The 19,154-nt window shown below is 50.3% G+C and overlaps 1 protein-coding gene across 3 annotated transcripts; it reads right to left on the bottom strand.

Annotated features, from left to right (window-relative positions):
* Positions 1-277: 277 nt before the first annotated feature.
* LOC144170339 ((3R)-3-hydroxyacyl-CoA dehydrogenase-like) lies at positions 278-18,810 on the bottom strand. Of its 3 annotated transcripts, XM_077700079.1 has the most exons (5): positions 18,666-18,731; positions 17,999-18,069; positions 6,570-6,962; positions 4,554-4,747; positions 278-1,754 (listed from the first exon to the last, which is right to left on the bottom strand). In XM_077700079.1, exons 3-5 carry the CDS (start codon positions 6,718-6,720, stop codon positions 1,350-1,352), a joined length of 750 nt encoding a protein of 249 aa, XP_077556205.1. In that variant the 5' UTR covers positions 6,721-6,962; positions 17,999-18,069; positions 18,666-18,731; the 3' UTR covers positions 278-1,349. The 3 variants fall into 3 exon arrangements, with proteins under 3 accessions (XP_077556205.1, XP_077556204.1, XP_077556206.1); XM_077700078.1 differs by lacking the exon at positions 17,999-18,069 and having other exon boundaries at positions 18,666-18,810; XM_077700080.1 differs by lacking the exons at positions 17,999-18,069; positions 18,666-18,731 and adding an exon at positions 18,451-18,642.
* Positions 18,811-19,154: the final 344 nt, after the last annotated feature.

Genomic DNA, 19,154 nt, shown 5'->3' with positions numbered 1-19,154 from the left:
CTAACAGCCATCGACGCGACCTAACCACTACTTCCGCTTTGAAAGTGCATCATCACTGATGATCCTCGAAATTAAGATTGCCCTTTCTTCCTTTCTTTCCTGCTATTGTTGCTCTACTTGTCTTCTATTGTTTCATTGCTCTGCCAAAACAAAAGCTTTCGCTTTTTCAGAACACTTCAATAAAGATTGATCGATTGATTGATTGATTGATTGATTGATTGATTGATTGATTGATTGATTGATTGATTGATTGATTGATTGATTGATTGATTGATTGATTGAGATGATAGCAATGCAGGCCTCACACACCAAGTTTATTTCCAAATATTCAGTTTACAACACCAGCGTAGGACATTCCGGAGCAGCGTCGAGTGATACGTTGGATGATTCAATTTTGAGGCGCCCCTTTCCATTCATACTATGTTTTCTTACAAGAAAACCCTTATTTTCTCGTCTTAACCCTGCGGGAATGATTTCTCGTTGCACGGCTGAGGCTCACTGAATAAAATAGATAACGACTGACACCGTTCGAATATTCATAAACTGGCTAAAAATCAACACTGAGCATGCACGTACATTTGTCGAGCGAAGCTGTCTATGGGTCTTCCATGAGTTTAGCCTTCGTAAACAGGTGTCCACTCCGCCGGCGTGGTCTAGAACTATCTCGGCGCACTCTTTTATCCGGTCACGTGTTCCACTCAGAGGTTCTGGCTCCGCTAGGGCCAGAACTCCCTTCCGGCTGCGTTGTCTCTTCGCTACAACTATTCCGCTCGATTTGCATGGAGCGGCCCTACCACAATTTTGACCACAGTGCTCCGCCAGCCAGACAAGACTTGCACTGGCTTGCACAGAATCCGCGTTGCTTGCACATTCGTCAGCGAGCCCTCGGAGCTCGCCTGAGAAGTGAACCTTTGTTCCAGGGTGTCCTACGCACAAGATAGGGGTTTTTCGCCAGTTCGTCTCTTTGTTTACATGTTTATTCCCCCCCCCCCCCAAATCACAGGATTAATAAATCTTTTCGCACTATTTCAAGGACAGCGAACATCCTTGTCCTCTACGCATTTTGCCACTCCCATTGAAGTTTAGAGCGCCCAAATACACGCACCTTATACACACAGCCCGTGCCCTCAACAAAGCCATACTGGTCTTGAGAGCAAAAAAAAAAAAAACAGCTTTGCACCACTCAGAGCACGCACTGCTACAGCCCTGGATTGCTTTAAGTTAGCTACAGAGGCCCCTAAGACAAGGGGGTTACGCAAGTGGGCGTGTGAACCCAATCACCACGAGCCCGCCTGGCAGCTGTCTGACGTAGCAGCTGGCCAAAGCTGCGAACAGCAGGATGCGAGCGCTCACATGCAGAATCCGCCCGTCACCTCGAAGGCGGCGCCGGTAACGTAAGAGCTGTTCGGGAAGCACAGAAAGGCAATGGCCTCGGCCACTTCCTCGGGCTGGCCAAACCGCTTTAAGGGAGTGCTGGCTTCCAAGAGCTTCTCCGCGCTTTCATCAACCAGTGCGATGGCCATCGGCGTACGTGTAGCCCCCGGAAGGACGGCATTACAGCGGATGCCATGCGGGCCCAACTCCTGCGCCGCTGTCTTGGTGAGGGCGACCACGGCCCCCTTCGTGGCTGTGTACGCTCCGAAGTTGGCCATTCCCGTCTTGGCCGCGATGCTGGCGACGTTTACGATGACTCCATTCGGCACGGCCGATGCGATCATGCTTCTTGCGGCCTCCCGCGTCATAAGGAACGTGCCCTGCGGGGAATACACAGCGTCCGTATACGTGATGACCAGGCGTACGACCATTCGGACTGCACAAATCTCTGCGCCCCAGCATGTGCGTAGGCTGAATGGCTCAAAGAATAACGTGTAACCACTCCAGCCGGACTGGATAGCTCTCCTCCAGTGCCCACACCAATCAAATAAGGTGAGTAGTCTTTAGAGATGCCTTGAAATAACACTAAAGCATTGCGCTTGTGTTTAGTCTTGCTCTTTTAACAACAAACTAGTACCCTTCTACCTTGATACCGAAATACAATTTGCACTAACTTGTCAAAACGTTTAGCGGTACACCATAGTCCCTTCTTTTGGACGTTCTTATACCGGCCAGGATAATCTGAGCGTTTAATATTAATTAGGCGCATCGAAATGATTTAAGTTCAACTGCAGCCCTGCGTATGCTTTAGCACACTTTTAGCAGTCAGAGAAAAAACACATCATGGGGGTCGACGTGGTTCCCGAACAGAGGTGATGACAACATAATGACTTCTAGCATCGCTAAATGGTCAGTGTGACAATAAAGGAAAGTACTGTTGCTCCGAAATATGACGTAGCTCCAACTCTCGTACGTGTCGCCTAAATTTCAAATATCCCTCCCTTTTTAGCACTACCTTGATGTTACGAAATGTGCATACTAGGTGGCGCCGCATGTCCGAAGATAAGCTCAGAGAAAAAATGGAACGTGGAGTGTAACCAAGGGGGTTGCATAAATACGACCCAGAATTCATAGATGTATTTTTCCGTAACAATTAAACAGAACTTAACTTCTTGGCTTTCTTAAACAGCCGTAATGTTTTACGAAAAGCCAAATTTCAACCACGTGCCTTGCGGAGAAGTCAAGCAAACAGATTTGCTTGCGGTAAAGCTTCATTTTTAAATGCAAAGCATTTCTTTAACTAACTCACGATGTCACCCGTTCTTGGCGTCTGTAGTTGTCCGCATCGCTTCCCTCGACATGCCCGGCTCAGACGTTTCGCTATCGGCGCGATCAACATTCGATAGCGCGCCCAGACCCGTTTCAAGGACACTCTCTCCCCTCTCTCGGCCTCAACGTGCGCCGAGGCTGCCATTTTTACTGCTGACGAGCGCTGTCTCGTCAGCAGTTGCCACAAGTGCAACAACATTAACGTAACGCAAACTACTTAACGTCGTGCGCCCCCGGAAATGCTCTGCATTTGATCGTGCCCCTCGCGAGGGGGATGTTTCACTGCGTCGCCATGCGAACAGTTTGCCACGCTTTAGTTTCAGTTCCGTTTATCCCCGCCGCGGCCGTGGAGAGGCGGCCGGCCGCGACTCTCGCCACCGCGGCGCTGCGGTTGCGAGTTGCGCTAGGAAAGCGAGCGTCGTCTGCTAGCGGGGAGCGGAACGCGTTCCGCTCGGCATCTCCGGTCTTCGCCACTTCTGGCTGCGCACTGCAAAAGAAATAACTTTTTTAAATGCAGAGCATTTCAGTAACTCACGATGTCACCCGCGTTGACGTCCGTCGTAGTCCGCACCGTCGTTGTCCGCATCCCCCTACACTATATAAAAAAATACTATCCGGCGCCTGGTTTCGATCCCTCGACCCTGCGGGCTCAACGCAATGTACATGGTACTCTACCCACTGCGCCACATAGCCGACAGAGAATGGGAGGCTACGAACGCGCCTTATATCCTTGACTCATTCAAACTACGTCAAGAAGCTGCTGATACAACGCATTCACTACCACCAACTCCCCAAACACTAAACGTTAACGCTCGCGGGGAGATGGGACCGCCAAAAACAACGCGTTGTGGACTGCGCAGTAAGGTGCCGGCACGTGCGAGAACCGCTCGCGCTGTTCGTTCCAGGCAGGAGGCGCGCGAGCACTGCGAAGGCGGGAAATTTGATCTGCTTTGGACAAACCTCCGTTCAATTCATCAAGAGAGAAGTGAGACAGGGAGGCGAAGAGCGTGATGGGTAGTAGCAGTAAGCGGATAACGGTAGCACAGGCCGTTATGGCGAATCACTGCTCTGCATTTACGACAGCTTTCACGTTGAGTGGAACGGCTTTAATTTTTTTTTTATTATCCTCGATTAGTGGGGGAAAAAAGGCCACCGGGGGCACTGGGAAGCTTTCCAATTCCCCCTTGTTATCTTGATGTCTCCGAGTTCTCATTTCAGAACCAGTGATCTAAGTTATGCTTCCTCAAATACACGCTTTACACCTGCAATATCGCCATTCTTAAGTAACATGGTTTAATCTAATGTCAAGCCGCTGATACCGGGGCGAATTTTCTGCTTTCTCCCAGAGAATTCACGTCTAAAATAATCTTAGCGTCAGTAGCTGCGTCTTGTTAGTCAAACCAGGCAGTGAAAGGTGAGTAAATTGCATATCCATCGGTGCTGAGAAAAGGAGCTAGTAATGGTCCGTGACAAGTAACAGAGTTTTCTTTAAAAGTATCAGGGTTGGCCAAAGAGGCGTCGCAGTAACTTCAGCAAGTCGCACTACAGTAGTGCTGTACAAAGTACAACCAGGTTCATAATTTGATGATGTCAATTACATTTTCTAAACAGATATATCTTTTCGAAAGCAGGGAGATCGGTTGACACGACACAGGTAACAATGACAATGCCACTTGAGGAGGAGGAGAAGGCAGAAAGGACAGAAAGGCCGGGAGGTTAACCAGGTGCAGAGCCTGGTTTGCTACCCTGCACTGGGGAACTGGGGTTCAGGTGATCAAAGAGAGGGCAGGAGAACAGGCGGAACGTTGCTTCAGAGGTAATGGTGAGAACGACATAGTTCAGGAAATCACCTTAACGTTGGTTTGCATAACTTTGTCGAAGTCTTCATCTGTCGTGTCAACAAGGAGAGACTTCCGGGCTATTGCGGCGCTGTTCACCACGATGCTGACAGGCAGCGATTCGGTCTCCTTGATATCAGCAAAAATGTGCCCCACAGACTCAGTGGATCCAACGTCCAACCATACAGATGTATGGCACGATGGGCCTGCAAAGAGCCGTATTATTTGTAGCCCATACATAGCTTAATCAAGAGGATATATAAAGTTCGCTGCACAGGCCCTATTAAAAAAATGGCTGCAGCGTACAGAATTATTGTATCTCTGTACATAAGATTACATGCACTGCATTCTTCCCAAAATCTCATGTATCTAGTGGTAGAGCCACCCAAGAATCAGCTGCCGTTCTCTGCAATGACAACTACTACTACCACCTTCTATCAGCTACGAACACCAAAATGACATCAAATATCACACGTGGACTGTAGCATAATCCCTCGCAGTATATCGTCTTATTCACTAATTCTTAACTGTTCTAATCAACAATGCACAAACCAAACTCTGCACGTACGGCTTACATCCGTGAACTATAGGCGTCGCCAAAATATGCTGAACATGATTGCATCCATGCTGCCCAAGCAGCTTCCTTAGCTTTCCTTGTGATTCCGCGATATTTCTCGACGTCGTTGCGCAAGTCTAATGTCCGCTGATTTTGCGAGGTAATGCGAGGTATTGAAGGGTCTTGATTGAGAAGCGCTTGAGCTAGCCACTCTAGCAAGCAGTTAAATAGTTTCATGATGATGCGTTCTCGGGAAGCGCTTCTTCGTCGTCATCGCCTCGGCGTCACGGTCCCAACGTCGAAAGTTCGTTCATAGGCTTGTTGTCGTCGCCATCGTCTCTCCTTGGTGTTTTTAAGTCACGTGACAATACTTTGTTCGACAGAGATCTTGGAGTCAATCTCGTGGCTAATTGTCTTTACAGGACTTCTATGTGTAGCAAAGGTGGTGGAAGTACTCCAGTCCCTGCTGAGTCACTCCGGAGTGTTGAGGTTTGGGGGTGGGACGTGAAAGAATAAGTGCTATAGGCGCAGCAAAACATAAATGCCATAACAAATACATATTTAACTGCCCACGTGCACATTCGGTAGTTGGTTGTAACGCGGCCAGTGCTGTATGTGCTTTGGTGGGCTGTAATTTCCGCACGTTGACGCATAGTTTGATTATAAGGCATCTTTTTAAACTCTTGAGTGTCATGCCGATACCGTCCACTGTCAGGGCCGGCTGTAGCAGAAGTCGGTGGAAAACAGCGATCATAAGTTGCCTTGATACGAATACATTTATTGCGTAAGCATTTTCTGCCTAAGATCACTGAAGGGCACTGCCTGGTATTTGCGCGTAATGGTCGAGGTTAACCAATTTTGGGCGTTATAGGAGTGAAAATGGAGATAACTTGTCGAAGGAAATTTTGAAAATGAGGCAAACGAATGGAAAAAAGCTGAAAATTATATAATGAAAAAAAAATGTCTATCTTACACGCCGTCACCGGCCGACTAAGACAAAAATAATTTTAAAAAGACAAAATAGAACCAAAAAATTTTCAAAGTCCCCCGAAAGTGTAACGCCTTATATCACAAAAAGCATAATTCGTCAAGACATTTAATCTCTATAAAAATTAAAGTTAATTTTATAGAGAAAAATTTTAAAAACACAATACAACCAAACCAAGGCAAGGTCTCCTAAGATAGGCTTATAATTCTACGCAGGCATTAATGAATAAAAATAGCCTGGTCGGGTCAAACTGGTCTATTAAATAAGTCGCAATAAAGACAGTCGGCATAACATTAGTTATGCATTAGTCGACAATTACTAGAATTTCTGTACGATTTTTAGCGCATATCGTTAGAACTGCGTAAACGACGACAAGGAAAACCAGGATATTGACATCCTTTCGGCATATGCTATGCGTCGTTGTATGTCTCTACGGCAACCGTAATAACGGTGTCGCGGAAAAACCGCTACAGCAGTAACCCACCTGGCAGCGACCGAGCCACATCCGTGGCGGCGTCCAGGTTTATGTCAGCGACGACGACCTTGGCTCCCTGTGCGGCGAGAGCGCGGCATGTGGCCTTTCCGATGCCGCTCGCACCGCCGGTCACCACGGCTAACCGACCGCTCAGAGACATTCTGCACGATGCTGGAAGCTGCAGTCGTGGTCAAGGCCGGATCCTTACGCGCTGTCTCGCGTCGTTCGTATAGACACTAAAGCTCGGTTCTTATCGCACAACACTCCGGCGGCGGCTGATAGGAAATTCTGTGACGAGGTACTGCACCCTATCAAAGGTGAATAACCGTCTGCGTTGGCTCTATAGCTTCCTTCTCGGCGATGAGTACGCACAGGTAGAGTGCTTCCGTAATCAGTGAAGACCTGAAACAATAGGGATAATTAGAACTCCGTAAACAATCTTCACAAAGGTGAACCGGTAGGAATGGTCCCAAGAAAAGCTCATTATATAAATATACTAAATCTGATGGCGTATTCACGTGTTCGCGGTTCGGCCGCTGCATTTTCGGGATTTCATGCCACGATTCCGCGTTTTTTTTTTTTTTTCGAGAGGTGCGGACGCCTCGGTCACAGAGTCGACGTGTGCCCAGTAACGATGGCTACCGTGTCGGCAAAGAAAGTGTATGGGACATGCGGTGCCACGGAACCGCAGGATCATCACTTGTGCGAACCAAAGTGTGCCTTGTGCTGCAAAGGACACAAGACAGCGGACAAAAAGTGTCCTCAGCGGTACTAAGTTCCGTACCTGCTTAAGAAGAGAAGGCAGGAGAGGCAACAGAAGAAACGCAGCGGAGGAAACACCTCCAACATCAACCAGGGGCGCCCAAGCACTCAAGGCCATGGAGGGATCCTCAAGAACTGCAGGGATCGTTCCGAGTCCTTTCCTCGTCTCCCGTCGCAAAATGACGTAGAGAACCAGCGCCAGGGCGGCCACGAGCCTCAGAGTGCGTCCCGTTCGAGCCACCGACGTTCCGAGAGTTCCAAATCGTCTCGCACCGGCAACTCTAGCAGAAAATCCGAATCCAGGTCTGCCAACAGACGCAGAGGAGGGCGACGGGCCTCCAGATCGCCGTCGAGACCGGGACGACAACAAAGCGCCTCCACCTCGAGAGGAGGACTGGGAACAAAAGGCAACAACAAGGGGAAACCGGCGCTGCAAGACAAGGGACAGAACTCGAACAAGACCAGGGAAATGCTGACAGTGGCGGCATCCTCGGTCGAAACCAGGGTAAGCTGGGCGAGCGCGGTCTCCCAACCTAAGAGGCAGGGTAGAACCAACTCGCAGGAAAACAAAGATAAATATGCACGAGCCACAGCAGAGCAGTCCAAGCTAACCAAGGTTAGACAGATGCTAGAGATTATCATTGCATAGAATCGCTCCCTAAAGGAAAAAATAGGAGAAAAGACCGCCGCGCAGAGCGCTGAGGGGGATCTGGCCTCCGCTAGCGAAAACGAGGATATGCTGGTGATGGCAGCAGATGATAAAGGTGAAGGGGTGGGGACGAAGCCGAGTCTTGCATTTTCTTGCCTGTTTATGTACCATTTCAACAAAATAAACTCAAACTCAAACTCAAACTCAACTCCCCCTGCAGCCGACATCGGGGCCATCGGTTTCTCCCGTGACAACGGAGATAGAGGAAAAGCCGCCAACGGTAGAGGCACCCGAACTCGAGAGAGACTTAGACCTGGACGACTCCGAGATTGAGTCTCCTCCACAAAAGCGAAGGGTAGGCCGCAACACCGGTAGATCAGGAGTCAAGCGCAAGGCCAAGAAACAAACGAGGATACAGGAAAACACAGAAATGAAATTTGAGGCATTCAGTAAGGCTTTCTAGGCGAAAATGAACGCGAAACTCGAAGAGATAACGGCTATGTCCAACTCGTTTGCGGAAAACGTAACCAAGCAGCTTGACCCTTTCAACATGAGAGTGTCCGCACTATAGAGTGCACAGACCGCAGCCAGACAGCAGCAGCAGGGTAGGGGAGTAGGTCCAATCAAATCCACAAAGCCGTACTCGAGACCAGCAGCAGAGGGTTTGAGATCTGCCTTGGTTGATACAACGGTAGCAAATCGAAACTTAACCGAATAGTCATGGCTAGGGACGATCGCAAAAACAGCAACAGGTACACCATTTGGCAGTGGTGTACCTGTATTGTCCTGTATGTACCTGTATGTACCTGAATTGTCGTGAGTATCGGCGCAAGCGTGGTAACCTCCAACAATTCATAGACTCTGAAAGCGCTGGGGAAGTGCCAGACGTCATTGTCCTACAGGAAACGGGAGGGCACGCAAAATTATCGGGGTACACGTCTTATTTTGACGAGGACCACTCGGACGACAAGCGGACCCCGGTCACGACCCTGGTTAGGCGCAACGTTCCGGCGATGCGACGCGAAACGGGCATAGGGACCGTAGACCACGTACTCGTGGAGATTATCTCCGCTCAAAAAATTCACAGCATATCCACGGGGTGAATGATGATGAGTGCGCGAAGCTCCTGAGGGGAAATCATCGGTAAAACCGTGACTCTTCAGTGAAAGTTCGCCCACTACATCTGTGTCCGAACGTAACGTCTAGAAAGTCTCGCTTAAACCGCGCGTCGGCACCTTGGGGCTGAGCTCGCCTGATGCGTTTTGCAGACGCCTCACGAGCTCTCACTGCATCGGGGTCTGCCTGCCGATACGCGCGCTTTCTCGCCGCTTCCCGTTCTCTGACGTTTTGGAGATCCTCTTCGTGCCGCAGCCGTGCCGCTTCGCGTACGGCAGGGTCCTCGCGCCGTTGCCGTGACGCTTGGGCCTCTCGTTCTGGAACGCTGGGATCTTGGCGGCGTCGTCGCGCAGCCAGACGACACGCTTCGGCCTCCCGCTCTCGTACGGCAGGATCTTGGCGGCGGCGTCGCGCAGCTTCACGGAGCGCTTCTGCCTCGCGGGCTCGCACATCTGCAGCCTTATCCATCGGGCGACTCCGAGCGCGCGCCAACGGCGAACGGATTTTATTACAACGCTCCCCGCCATCTAGTAAACAATCCAAGAACTAAACTAGAGGTAGCCACGCCATCTAGTAAACAATCCAAGAACTAAACTAGAGGTGGCTACATACATACGTCGAGGATGGACAGACCCACGCCCTAAGGAGCTTCGCCCCTAAAACGAGGACAGGGAAGTGTCTTCGTACTGAACGCTGTGGGGATCGTGACTTTCACGCGAACCACTTTCTGGCTAGCTTCCCATCGCGGCCGGCGTGCACACGCGCCTCGCTCACGCGACGGGAACCATACGGGAGGGCGCCAGCGACTGGACGGTTTTTTGTCGCCCTGGTGAAGGCGTTGACCCTTTTCCCTTCTGCCTTACCCGAGAACCAGTTCTTCCTCGATACTAGCCACCAAAAGGCGAGGTGTGGTGGGTTGTCGGATGACGTAAGGACGCTCTCTTGTCTTGGAAATCCGGTAGCGCGCGGACGTTTCGGCGCGCTGGTGCTGACTTGGGGAACGCGCCACAATGGGACGCATCCGGGCGAGCTCGGAGGACTGCACCCGCGTTCGCACGCGCAGCGCCGCGCTGCTCCGGTGAGTCGAACCATCTCGATCTCTAGCGTTGTTTAATGCCTCGCTCCCAATGTTACCGTTATGGCCTACGATCAGCCTATATGCAGCGTATTTGATTCGCACTTTGCAATAAATGCTGCCATTGATGTTTTGCCCTCGCCGCCTCCTGCCTTTGTCTGTCTCCGCAAACAACGGACCCGTCCGCAGCCGGCGCTCGCAAGGCATGTTTGCTGAGCGCGGATGGCTGCGGGGTGGGAAATAACTAGTGTGTGAAATGTTAAACCCCACAACGTCTACAGTAGTCCTCAGAAGAGACATAGATTCAAGAAACTTTTCCGCAAAGTCCTAGATATTGCGGGTAAGCAGCCGCTTGTAATAGTGGGAGACTTTAATGCACCGCACCCGGCGTGGGGGTACAAGAAGGATTTGATCAAAGGGAGAAATCTTTGGCTGGACTGTCAACAAGAGGCCCTCACTCTCGTGACGGATCCCGGGTGCCCCACGAGCACGGGAAACAGCGTGAGCGTAGACACCACTCCGGACCTTACATTTGTAAGCAATGTCGGGGGAGGCACCGTACGGTGGACGAACCTTAAGGAAAATTTGGGCAGCGACCACTTTATCGTGGCCACCGATTTTGTGGCGGGCCCAACTAAGGCTGGGTGTGGTACTCAACTGAGGCTAGTGGACTGGGATTCCTTTAGGCTCCAGAGGCGTTGCGAAACCGCTGATGGCAACGAAGAGTCGGTACCCAGGCGGCACAGAAAGTGTGCCCCAAGACCGGCCCGTCTATGGCCGCTTTCTGGCATGTCCGGCCAGCATCCAGGTTCTGGCAGCCACTGATCATGCGTTGAACGGCCAACATTCGGCAACCAGCGCTTCGGCATTTTTCCGTCCGCCTGTGTCCGGACGCACAACGGCAGCTAACCGGCTGCCAGATATTCAGTTCTCTTACGGCTGCCGATGTTGAGAAAGAGAACGGCCGAAGTCCGGCATTCGGGCATCCGTTTTTTCTTCGGGAAGCGGTAATCGGCCGAAGCACGGCAAGCGACCGGCCACAGAATATGCGTATTCTTGCGGCAGTTGGTGTTCGAAAGGAGACCGGCCGGAGCGCGGCTGCCGTGCATTCGTTGTTTCAACGGTGAACCGCGCGTCCGGCGGACGTACGGCCCCAGAATATACGTTTTTCATTCGGTTAGCTGTCCTCGGCCGAATTACGGCAAGCGAATGGCCACAGAATATTTGGCAACCGGTGTTCAAGAGGAGACCGGCCTACGTAAGGTATCTGGTTATACGTCATTTTTTCGGCAAACGGCATACAGCCGAACAACGGCTCGCGCCTGGGCGCCGAGAATTCATGCACAGACGTGTTTGGAAGAAGACCGACCGGCTTTTTCCTGGGGGGAGAAAAAGCCGTTAGGGAGCCGAACGACGGGGACGCGTTTTTCATCCGCTCCGTGTTTCTACGTTTTAAATGAACGAACATCGTTTGTCAAACAGTAATGAGTGTTCTCGGTGAACGGGCAAGGTGCAAGGACTCACTGGACATTAGCAGGGAACCTTTTAGGCCATCGAAATGTCATTTATTGCCACAAGAAGACTGTGCCACACCGACGGGTGAGCTAAGCCTCGCCAGTCATCGCCGCTACCACGCCTCTGCCGCCGGTTTCGTCGACGCATCAGCTCGAGGCTATTCGCCCGCTCAAGAAATGGAAAGCATTGGAGACATCGACCCGCCAGAGATGTCCGATTCGAGATGGAGATGGTTCACCAAAATAACTGGCCTTCAAGGGCGTCGAGCAAGCGGCCACCACGCTGGAGCTAAACCGCCACCATGTCAAGGACTCCCCACCAAAGAAAGGCAAGTGCGAGCAAAAGCGCAAGTCATTCTGCTTACAATTAAACTGCGACAAGCAATGTTGCACTATGTTGTTCGTGATAAACGTAGAAGAGACTCGCTCATGCATTGGTAGGATCAACTTCATGCCTGCACTATGTTACTTCAGGGGATTTTACGACTGCCTATTTAGAAAAAAAAATTATTTTAAATTTGCGATAACAACAGAGCCTTGTCACTGACGAAGCCTAGCTGTTAATTTAGTTCCGATGTTTGAAGGTGAGCTTAGCTACTCTTGGGATATGACTCATTTGGGTAAACATAATCGCCAGCATCCTAGCAAACACGGATTTTGTCAGGATTTTCTTGCTCAACGCAGATTGTTGAGTTCACGCACGATTTGGCTCTTGCAATAGATAAGCTTAAAGTGGTTGACTGTATATTCTTGGACTGCAAAAAAGCAAATGATGGTGTTGCATATCACCTTCTGCGTAGTACATTTCATCCTATGACCTGAATGAATCGGTTTTTGCATTGTTATTACTATTGGCCCTGTAGCTTTGTTCAAAAGTACTGTGTAGTTAACCGGACTATAGCGAATGAACTTGATTCCGTATACCTGCAGCTTTATTCGAATTTAATAACATCCTGGTGTGCTGATTCAGAAAAGTTTTTGGATGTTAAACAGTTTGTTAACGGCACCTTTACAAGAAAACCTTCATTCCAATTGGATACGTATACCGTAAATTATGCTGCTGTGACAACGGCCGAGGAATATAAATACCTAGGAGTTTATTTAGGGAGTGGTTAGAGGTTAAATAGGCAGGTTCACCAGATAAAAGTTATGGCTGCATATGTTTTTGGCTTTCTGAGACGAAATTTTAGTGAACTTCCATCTAACTGAAAAGAACAACCGTATTTCACTCATGTGCGCTCAATCTTGGAGTACGCATGTGTTTTCGTGGATCCATACACCAAAGAGCTCGTTTATACGCTCGAAAACATACAGAATATGTCAGTGCGATTCGTATTACGTAATTGGCACGCTCAACTTAGCATGAGAGAAAGTAAAAGTAAACTGAAATGGCAGGACGTGAAAGATAACAGACGAAACCACAGGTTGAACTTTTTTCGTAATATCTATCATTCGAAAACTGTTGTAGAAGGGGAGAAGTATGTAGCGCCATTCTACATATTGCAAAGTGGGACCGCTAGCTTAAAGCAAATTATTAACTTTCCTTTAAAGGTGACGCCTTGCGCGATTCATTTTATTTTACATCAATACTTCAGTGTAATTATCTTCCACGTATGATTGCATTAACTGTTTATATTGACGATTTTCAGCGCGCTTTGTAGAATTATTTTGTTATTGTGTCTCATATTTAATGCTTAGTCTTATGTATCTCCCTTCTGTAATGCATGCAAAGGCAAGCAGGCATCAAATAAATAAATAAATAAATAAATAAACTTCCAGAGGCGCAAGTTTGCCTCCGACGGGTTGAGAACCCTACGCATTCAACCTTGACCAATAAAATATTTATTGCCCTATTCGTTGCAGTATGCAAGGTTTCCTGTATGCATGCTACCATTGCTATGTTATTGGTTTGAAACAAATTATGTAACTCTAATTTTACGCCTTTCCTTGCGTGAACACAAAGGGATACAACTGCAGCCACCTGAAGCAGGGCGTCATTCGCGACGCGTCTAGAATTTTTTGAACGTAGTATGACATTAGAAGAAAATTAAGCTCTTTTGGACTATTAAGTGGTGTGGACGTATACTCATGAAAACAACATTAAAATAGATTGAAAATGAAAGTACCTGTTCGCTCCTTCTTAGGATCAGCCCTGCGCAAGATCATCAGAAAAGTTGATCGAGTAGAAAATGTCTTTGCAAGAAAAGGGCAAAAACTGGACACACTTTTTTGTGAAGGAGTTATATTAAATGCTCCTGAGTGTTTTGTTGAGAACCAAAACGCTTCGTAAAGGCATTCACGCCGGTTTTATATACATCAAATTTGGTCAAGCAGCTGTTATAAAAATAGTTTATGTAGTCATAGCATGAAAGTGTTCAGGAATATTGCCCTAAAAGAAATTGGCTAAAAGCGGCGCAATTTATCTCTCTGAAATTCAACCCACTAAAGTATGCGCCCTCCGCCGCCCCCCCCCCCCCCTCCTCTTTCCCCGTTTATTACAGGTAAGCCGCCCCACAGAGGATATCAGGACCTGGACAATACATCTATTCAAGCTCTACAAAGAACTTAATATTTTCTGTGTTCGGCAGTAAATGAGGCACAGCAATTAAAGGAACGACAATTTGCGAGCACTGTTTAATAAATGAATTTTACTGTCAACTGAGGCTGGTAATTAAGCAAGGCTGCCCTGAAAGCTTGACGGCTGGTGGTTGCGCCCGAGCTCACTTTGATATGGCTGCATTGGACCCAAAATGCTGGGTTTGTGCTGCTTCTGCACTGCGCGAATGAGTCATCTGCTTGCGTGACATGCAGTGACCGGCCTCAGTACAGCTAACGTACTGTGGCTCAACTCCAATGCCCGTAGCACGGCCGTATTTCCGGTAGCTGTAGTCCGGCTGGAGTCCGACGACCGCATCTCGGCTGTCCTCCGGCGGACGTACTTCGGCCGTACACGGGTGGCTTTGGAATGGCCGGAGCCCTACGGCTGGAATCTGGCCGTATGACCGTAAGCCGGTCGACTGGCCGACGGACACTGGCCGTTGGACAGCCATGGGAGTACGGCCGTATACGGCCAAAAGGCCCACATTTGGACATGGGCCGAAAATGGCTGCCGGAAAACGGCCGGACAAAAAATCACCGGCCAAAGTACACCGGCCTGTTTTAGGCCGAACAGTCCTGTGCTGCCTGGGTAGGAGCTACCAGCGACATAACAGATTTGGGAGCGTGGGTCACGCAGCTGCACGGTGACGTTAAAGCGTCGACTAAGACAATCCCGGAGGAAGCCGGATTCGAGCAGACCGACGCCAGGCTCCTGCATATGTGGGAAGCCAAAGAGGGTCTGCAAAGACGACTGGCCAAGCAAAAATACAATCGCAACCTCCGCAGGCGGCTAGCCAGACTCAACAAAGAAATTGAAGACTACGCTAATCACTTGGCACAACAGACGGGGCACAACATATGTGACGCGATGGACAGGCAAATGGGGCTAGCAAAGACCTGGAACACACTCAGATATCTGATAGACCCCCAAACGAGCACAACAACTCAGAAGCAGAATCTAAGCAAAATCATTCACAAATTCGAAGGCTCAGACGAGGAGCTCGTAAGAGAGATCCGAAACAGATACGTGGGCAATGACCCCCGCGTGAAACTCAAGGATTACGAGGGACCTTCGAACCCTAAGTTAGATGAACCCATAACACTCACCGAGGTGCGCGGAGCCATTCAGGCGCTGCGTACAAAGTCGGCTCCTGGTCCCGACGGAGTGACAAACAAGATGCTCCGGAACCTGGACGACGACTCGATAGAAGCGCTGACTCGGTACTTGAACTGGTGTTGGGAACGCGGCGAGATACCCGCACAGTGGAAAGACGCAAATATTGTAATGATTCCGAAGCCTGGAAAAAAACTTTACCTAGAGAATCTAAGTCCCATTTCACTAACGTCGTGTATGGGCATATTGTTAGAACACGTAGTCCTAAACAGACTTCACGCGCTCATGGACGAAAGAGATCTTTTCCCCCATACCATGATCGGCTTTAGACCGGGCTTGTCCACTCAAGACGTGATGTTGAGCCTCAAGCATAAAATCCTTGACGGAGAAGGGTGCTCGCCGTTAGACACCAGAGCCATTCTTGGCTTGGACCTGACGAAGGAATTTGATAGCGTCAAGCACGAGGCAATTATGGAAAGTCTAGAGGGCCTGGGGGTCGGCACCAGGACTTACAACACGCGTTAGGGACTTTCTGTCCAACAGAACGGCACGCCTGGTCGTGGGCGGAGTAGAATCGGATGTTATAGAGATAGGGAGCAGGGGCACGCCTCAGGGCTCCGTCCTGTCCCCGTTTCTCTTCAATGCAGTTATGATCGGGCTCCCGAGAATTTTAGTTTCCATAGAAGGGCTGGAACACAGCCTGTATGCAGACGACATTACCATCTGGTCGTCCGGAGGCGGTAGCGATGGAGAGATCCAGGAGCGACTGCAGAAAGCCGCGGACGCGGTGGTAGAATACGCTGCCCCGAAGGGTTTGCGTTGCTCGCTGCAGACGTCCGAGCTTCCGAGCTTCTATAATATAATCCTAGAAAGCAAACAAAGAGCGCGATGGAAGCAGCTAAGTGAAGTCCTCCGATTGAGCTCTGGGCCGAGGGACTAAGGTTTCCCGTGGTCCACAGCATCAGGGTTCTGGGGCTCAGGATCCAAGCGAACGGGCACAACATGGAGGCTATTAAAGCGCTGGAGGGTAGCGTGCACCAGACGACCCGACTCATCTCTCGCATAGCCAATCGGCATCGGGGAATGAAGGAGGAGAATCTCCTTAGGCTCGTACAAGCCTTCGTCGTGAGTCGCGTGGTGTACGTGGTGCCATTCCTCAATATGCTCACAAGTGAGAAAGAGAAAGTAGATAGGCTGATGAGAAGAGCCTACAAACAGGCCTTGGGAATACCAATCACGACATCGACCGAAACTTTTGCGGCGATGGGGCTGCACAACTCGGTCGACGAATTGATAGAAGCGCAACGCATAGCGCAAGCGGAGAGACTCTCGAGGAGCCGGACGGGCAGACACATTTTGGCTTCTCTCGGTATCCTCTACGAGTCGCAGTTTGGAGAGAAACACTCTCTCCCGATTGCTACGAGAGGGGTGCTGAAGATTCCCCCTCTCCCGGCAAACATGCACCCGCAGAGGGACGTGGCGAGGAGAACGGCCAGAGCGGCAGCTCTTAAGAGGCAGCTCGAGCCCAACGCGGGCACGACAAATGTAAACAGAATTTACTACGTGGACCCTGCGGACTATGAAATCACGCGAAGATCGCCGAGCAGATACGGCGCAATGGCTGCTGCGGTAGCGGATCATGAGGGGAACCTGGTCGCTTCCGGCTCGGTCTGGACGACGAGGCCCGAGATGGGGGAGGAGGTGGCAGTCGCCCTGGCAATCAGAGCTGCAGTCGCCAACGGGCACCTCGAGGACGACACACCGCTGCAACTCACCCTCGAGACGGCCACCACCAGTACTCCAGCATGGTCAATAGGGGAAAAGGATGTCACAGCTCGCATAGACAGGGTCGTGATTGTGAGTGACTCGAAAGCGGCGATTAGGAACTTCGCCAAAGGCCGCGTGTCGCTTGAGGCTACAAAGGTACTCGTCTCTCTATCGGAGAGCACAATCAGTAGACTGAACAAGAATCCCATTACTTTGCTATGGGCGCCGGCACACTCTGGCCTCCCGGGCAACGAACGCGCTCATGAAGCAGCTCGAGCATTAACAATCCGAGCTCGCGTCTGTGAGTCCGCGTGTATCGGTGCACACGCAGACGGCAGAACAGAGGCGCGTTCGTCGCCGACTGGGTCGGAGGGAACCGGACAGGCTGACGGCGGAGTCAATCTGCCCTCGAACCCCTGGCCTTCCGCGAGGGGTCGATTGGTAACGTATAGGGAAATATTGGACCATTACAGAAGCTCCCGGCTCAAATACCCGCCGGCGGACAAAATACTAGAAAGGGGGCAGGCGGTGTCATGGCGACTCCTTCAGGCGAACAGGTATCCAAATCCGGCGTTGCACAACCGGTGCTACCCCGGAATGTACGATGCACATTGTAAATGGTGTAAAGAAGCCAAGGCGGATCTCGCACATGTGCTCTGGGCCTGCTCAGGCCCAACCGACAATAACAGGGTGTCAAATGACATAGCACAAGCTGATCCCCCACACTCAGGGAAAGACGACGCCAATACAATGGTAGAACAATATAAGGAGCGAGAAAAGATCCTATCATCACTAGGCATAACGGGACCGCTGAGTTGGGAGACCACGCTGCTCAGTACGGACCCCCAGATCCAGAAGAAAATGATCCAGCTGGCCGAGGGTGCCGCTGGGGCCCACGGGCTCCTGGCCGCCACCTGAGGAAGAGGAGAAGCTGTACATCCTCCTTTCGAAGTGGATTCAAATTAAAGTTATTCTCTCTCTCTTGTAAACCTATGCGGCCATCGTTGTCATTTTCAGATTTAAAATCCTGATTTGCTTAACGGGGGCTTTTTAAAACATCACCACAGCGTCCAACTTTGAAACTGCACTACTAGTTCAGATTTAAAAAAAAAATATGCAAACCCGACGAAGATGCGCAAGTCTTGCTTTCGCGCCAACAAACAGTACAGTGGTTACCCACGCTCAGCAAAGATGACCAATAAAGCTCTCTCTCTCTCCATCTCATTCCCCCCCTCTCTCTCAGAAAGCCTCATTACTGAATTAAAACAATGCTGTATGAAGCACTCCCCACCTACCTTTCATTCGCCAGACTGACCAATTCGAACATGCCCTAGACTCGCTAGCGCATGCACAGTTTGATCCCCCTGTCGACTGCACAAATGAACGTGTCGCTAGCGTGCACAGTCCGATGAAGAAATGGCTACTCCCTCCGATGAAAGCGTTGAAAAGGTAATTCAAAAGTTTTCCCAGGTGCACGGGTACAGATTACACCGTCGACTCCTTAGCATACCTATGAAGGCCGTGAGAGACAGCAGAGCCCGTATGGTAACCCTCGTCCGTCTTCAGCAACGCCCGGCAGGCCACTACGAAGCATCTCCGGCAGTACCGCGCGTTCCTCAGGGGCGAGGGGGGAAGGTGCGGCTGAAGGAAAGGCGAGGATGGCTTGTCCGGTGTCATTCTCGCTCGCTGTGGTCGCTCACCTGGCCTTGGGCCAACATGCACGCCTCAATCGGTGCACGCGCAGTCCTGCGTCGTTGGTTGTCTAGACTTTCCTTGCTCTTTATGCTTTCTTACTTTTCCGGACTCGACAACTGGGATAAGCTTCCTTGCTTCTGTGCATCGCACTGCGTCGTTGGTTGTCTAGACTTTCCTTGCTCTTTATGCTTTTTTACTTTTCCGGACTCGACAACTGGGATAAGCTTCCTTGCTTCTGTGCATCGCACTGTTTCTCTACACGCCTCCGGGCACGTCCGACGTGCCGAGTGACGGGCACACGTAC

The sequence above is a fragment of the Haemaphysalis longicornis genome, unplaced genomic scaffold (assembly GCF_048455015.1).
Source record: "Haemaphysalis longicornis isolate Haplotype H1 unplaced genomic scaffold, Haemaphysalis longicornis Haplotype H1 scaffold_2, whole genome shotgun sequence".
NCBI classification, from domain to species: domain Eukaryota; kingdom Metazoa; phylum Arthropoda; class Arachnida; order Ixodida; family Ixodidae; genus Haemaphysalis; species Haemaphysalis longicornis.
This window is presented reverse-complemented; position numbering and strand designations above follow the sequence as displayed.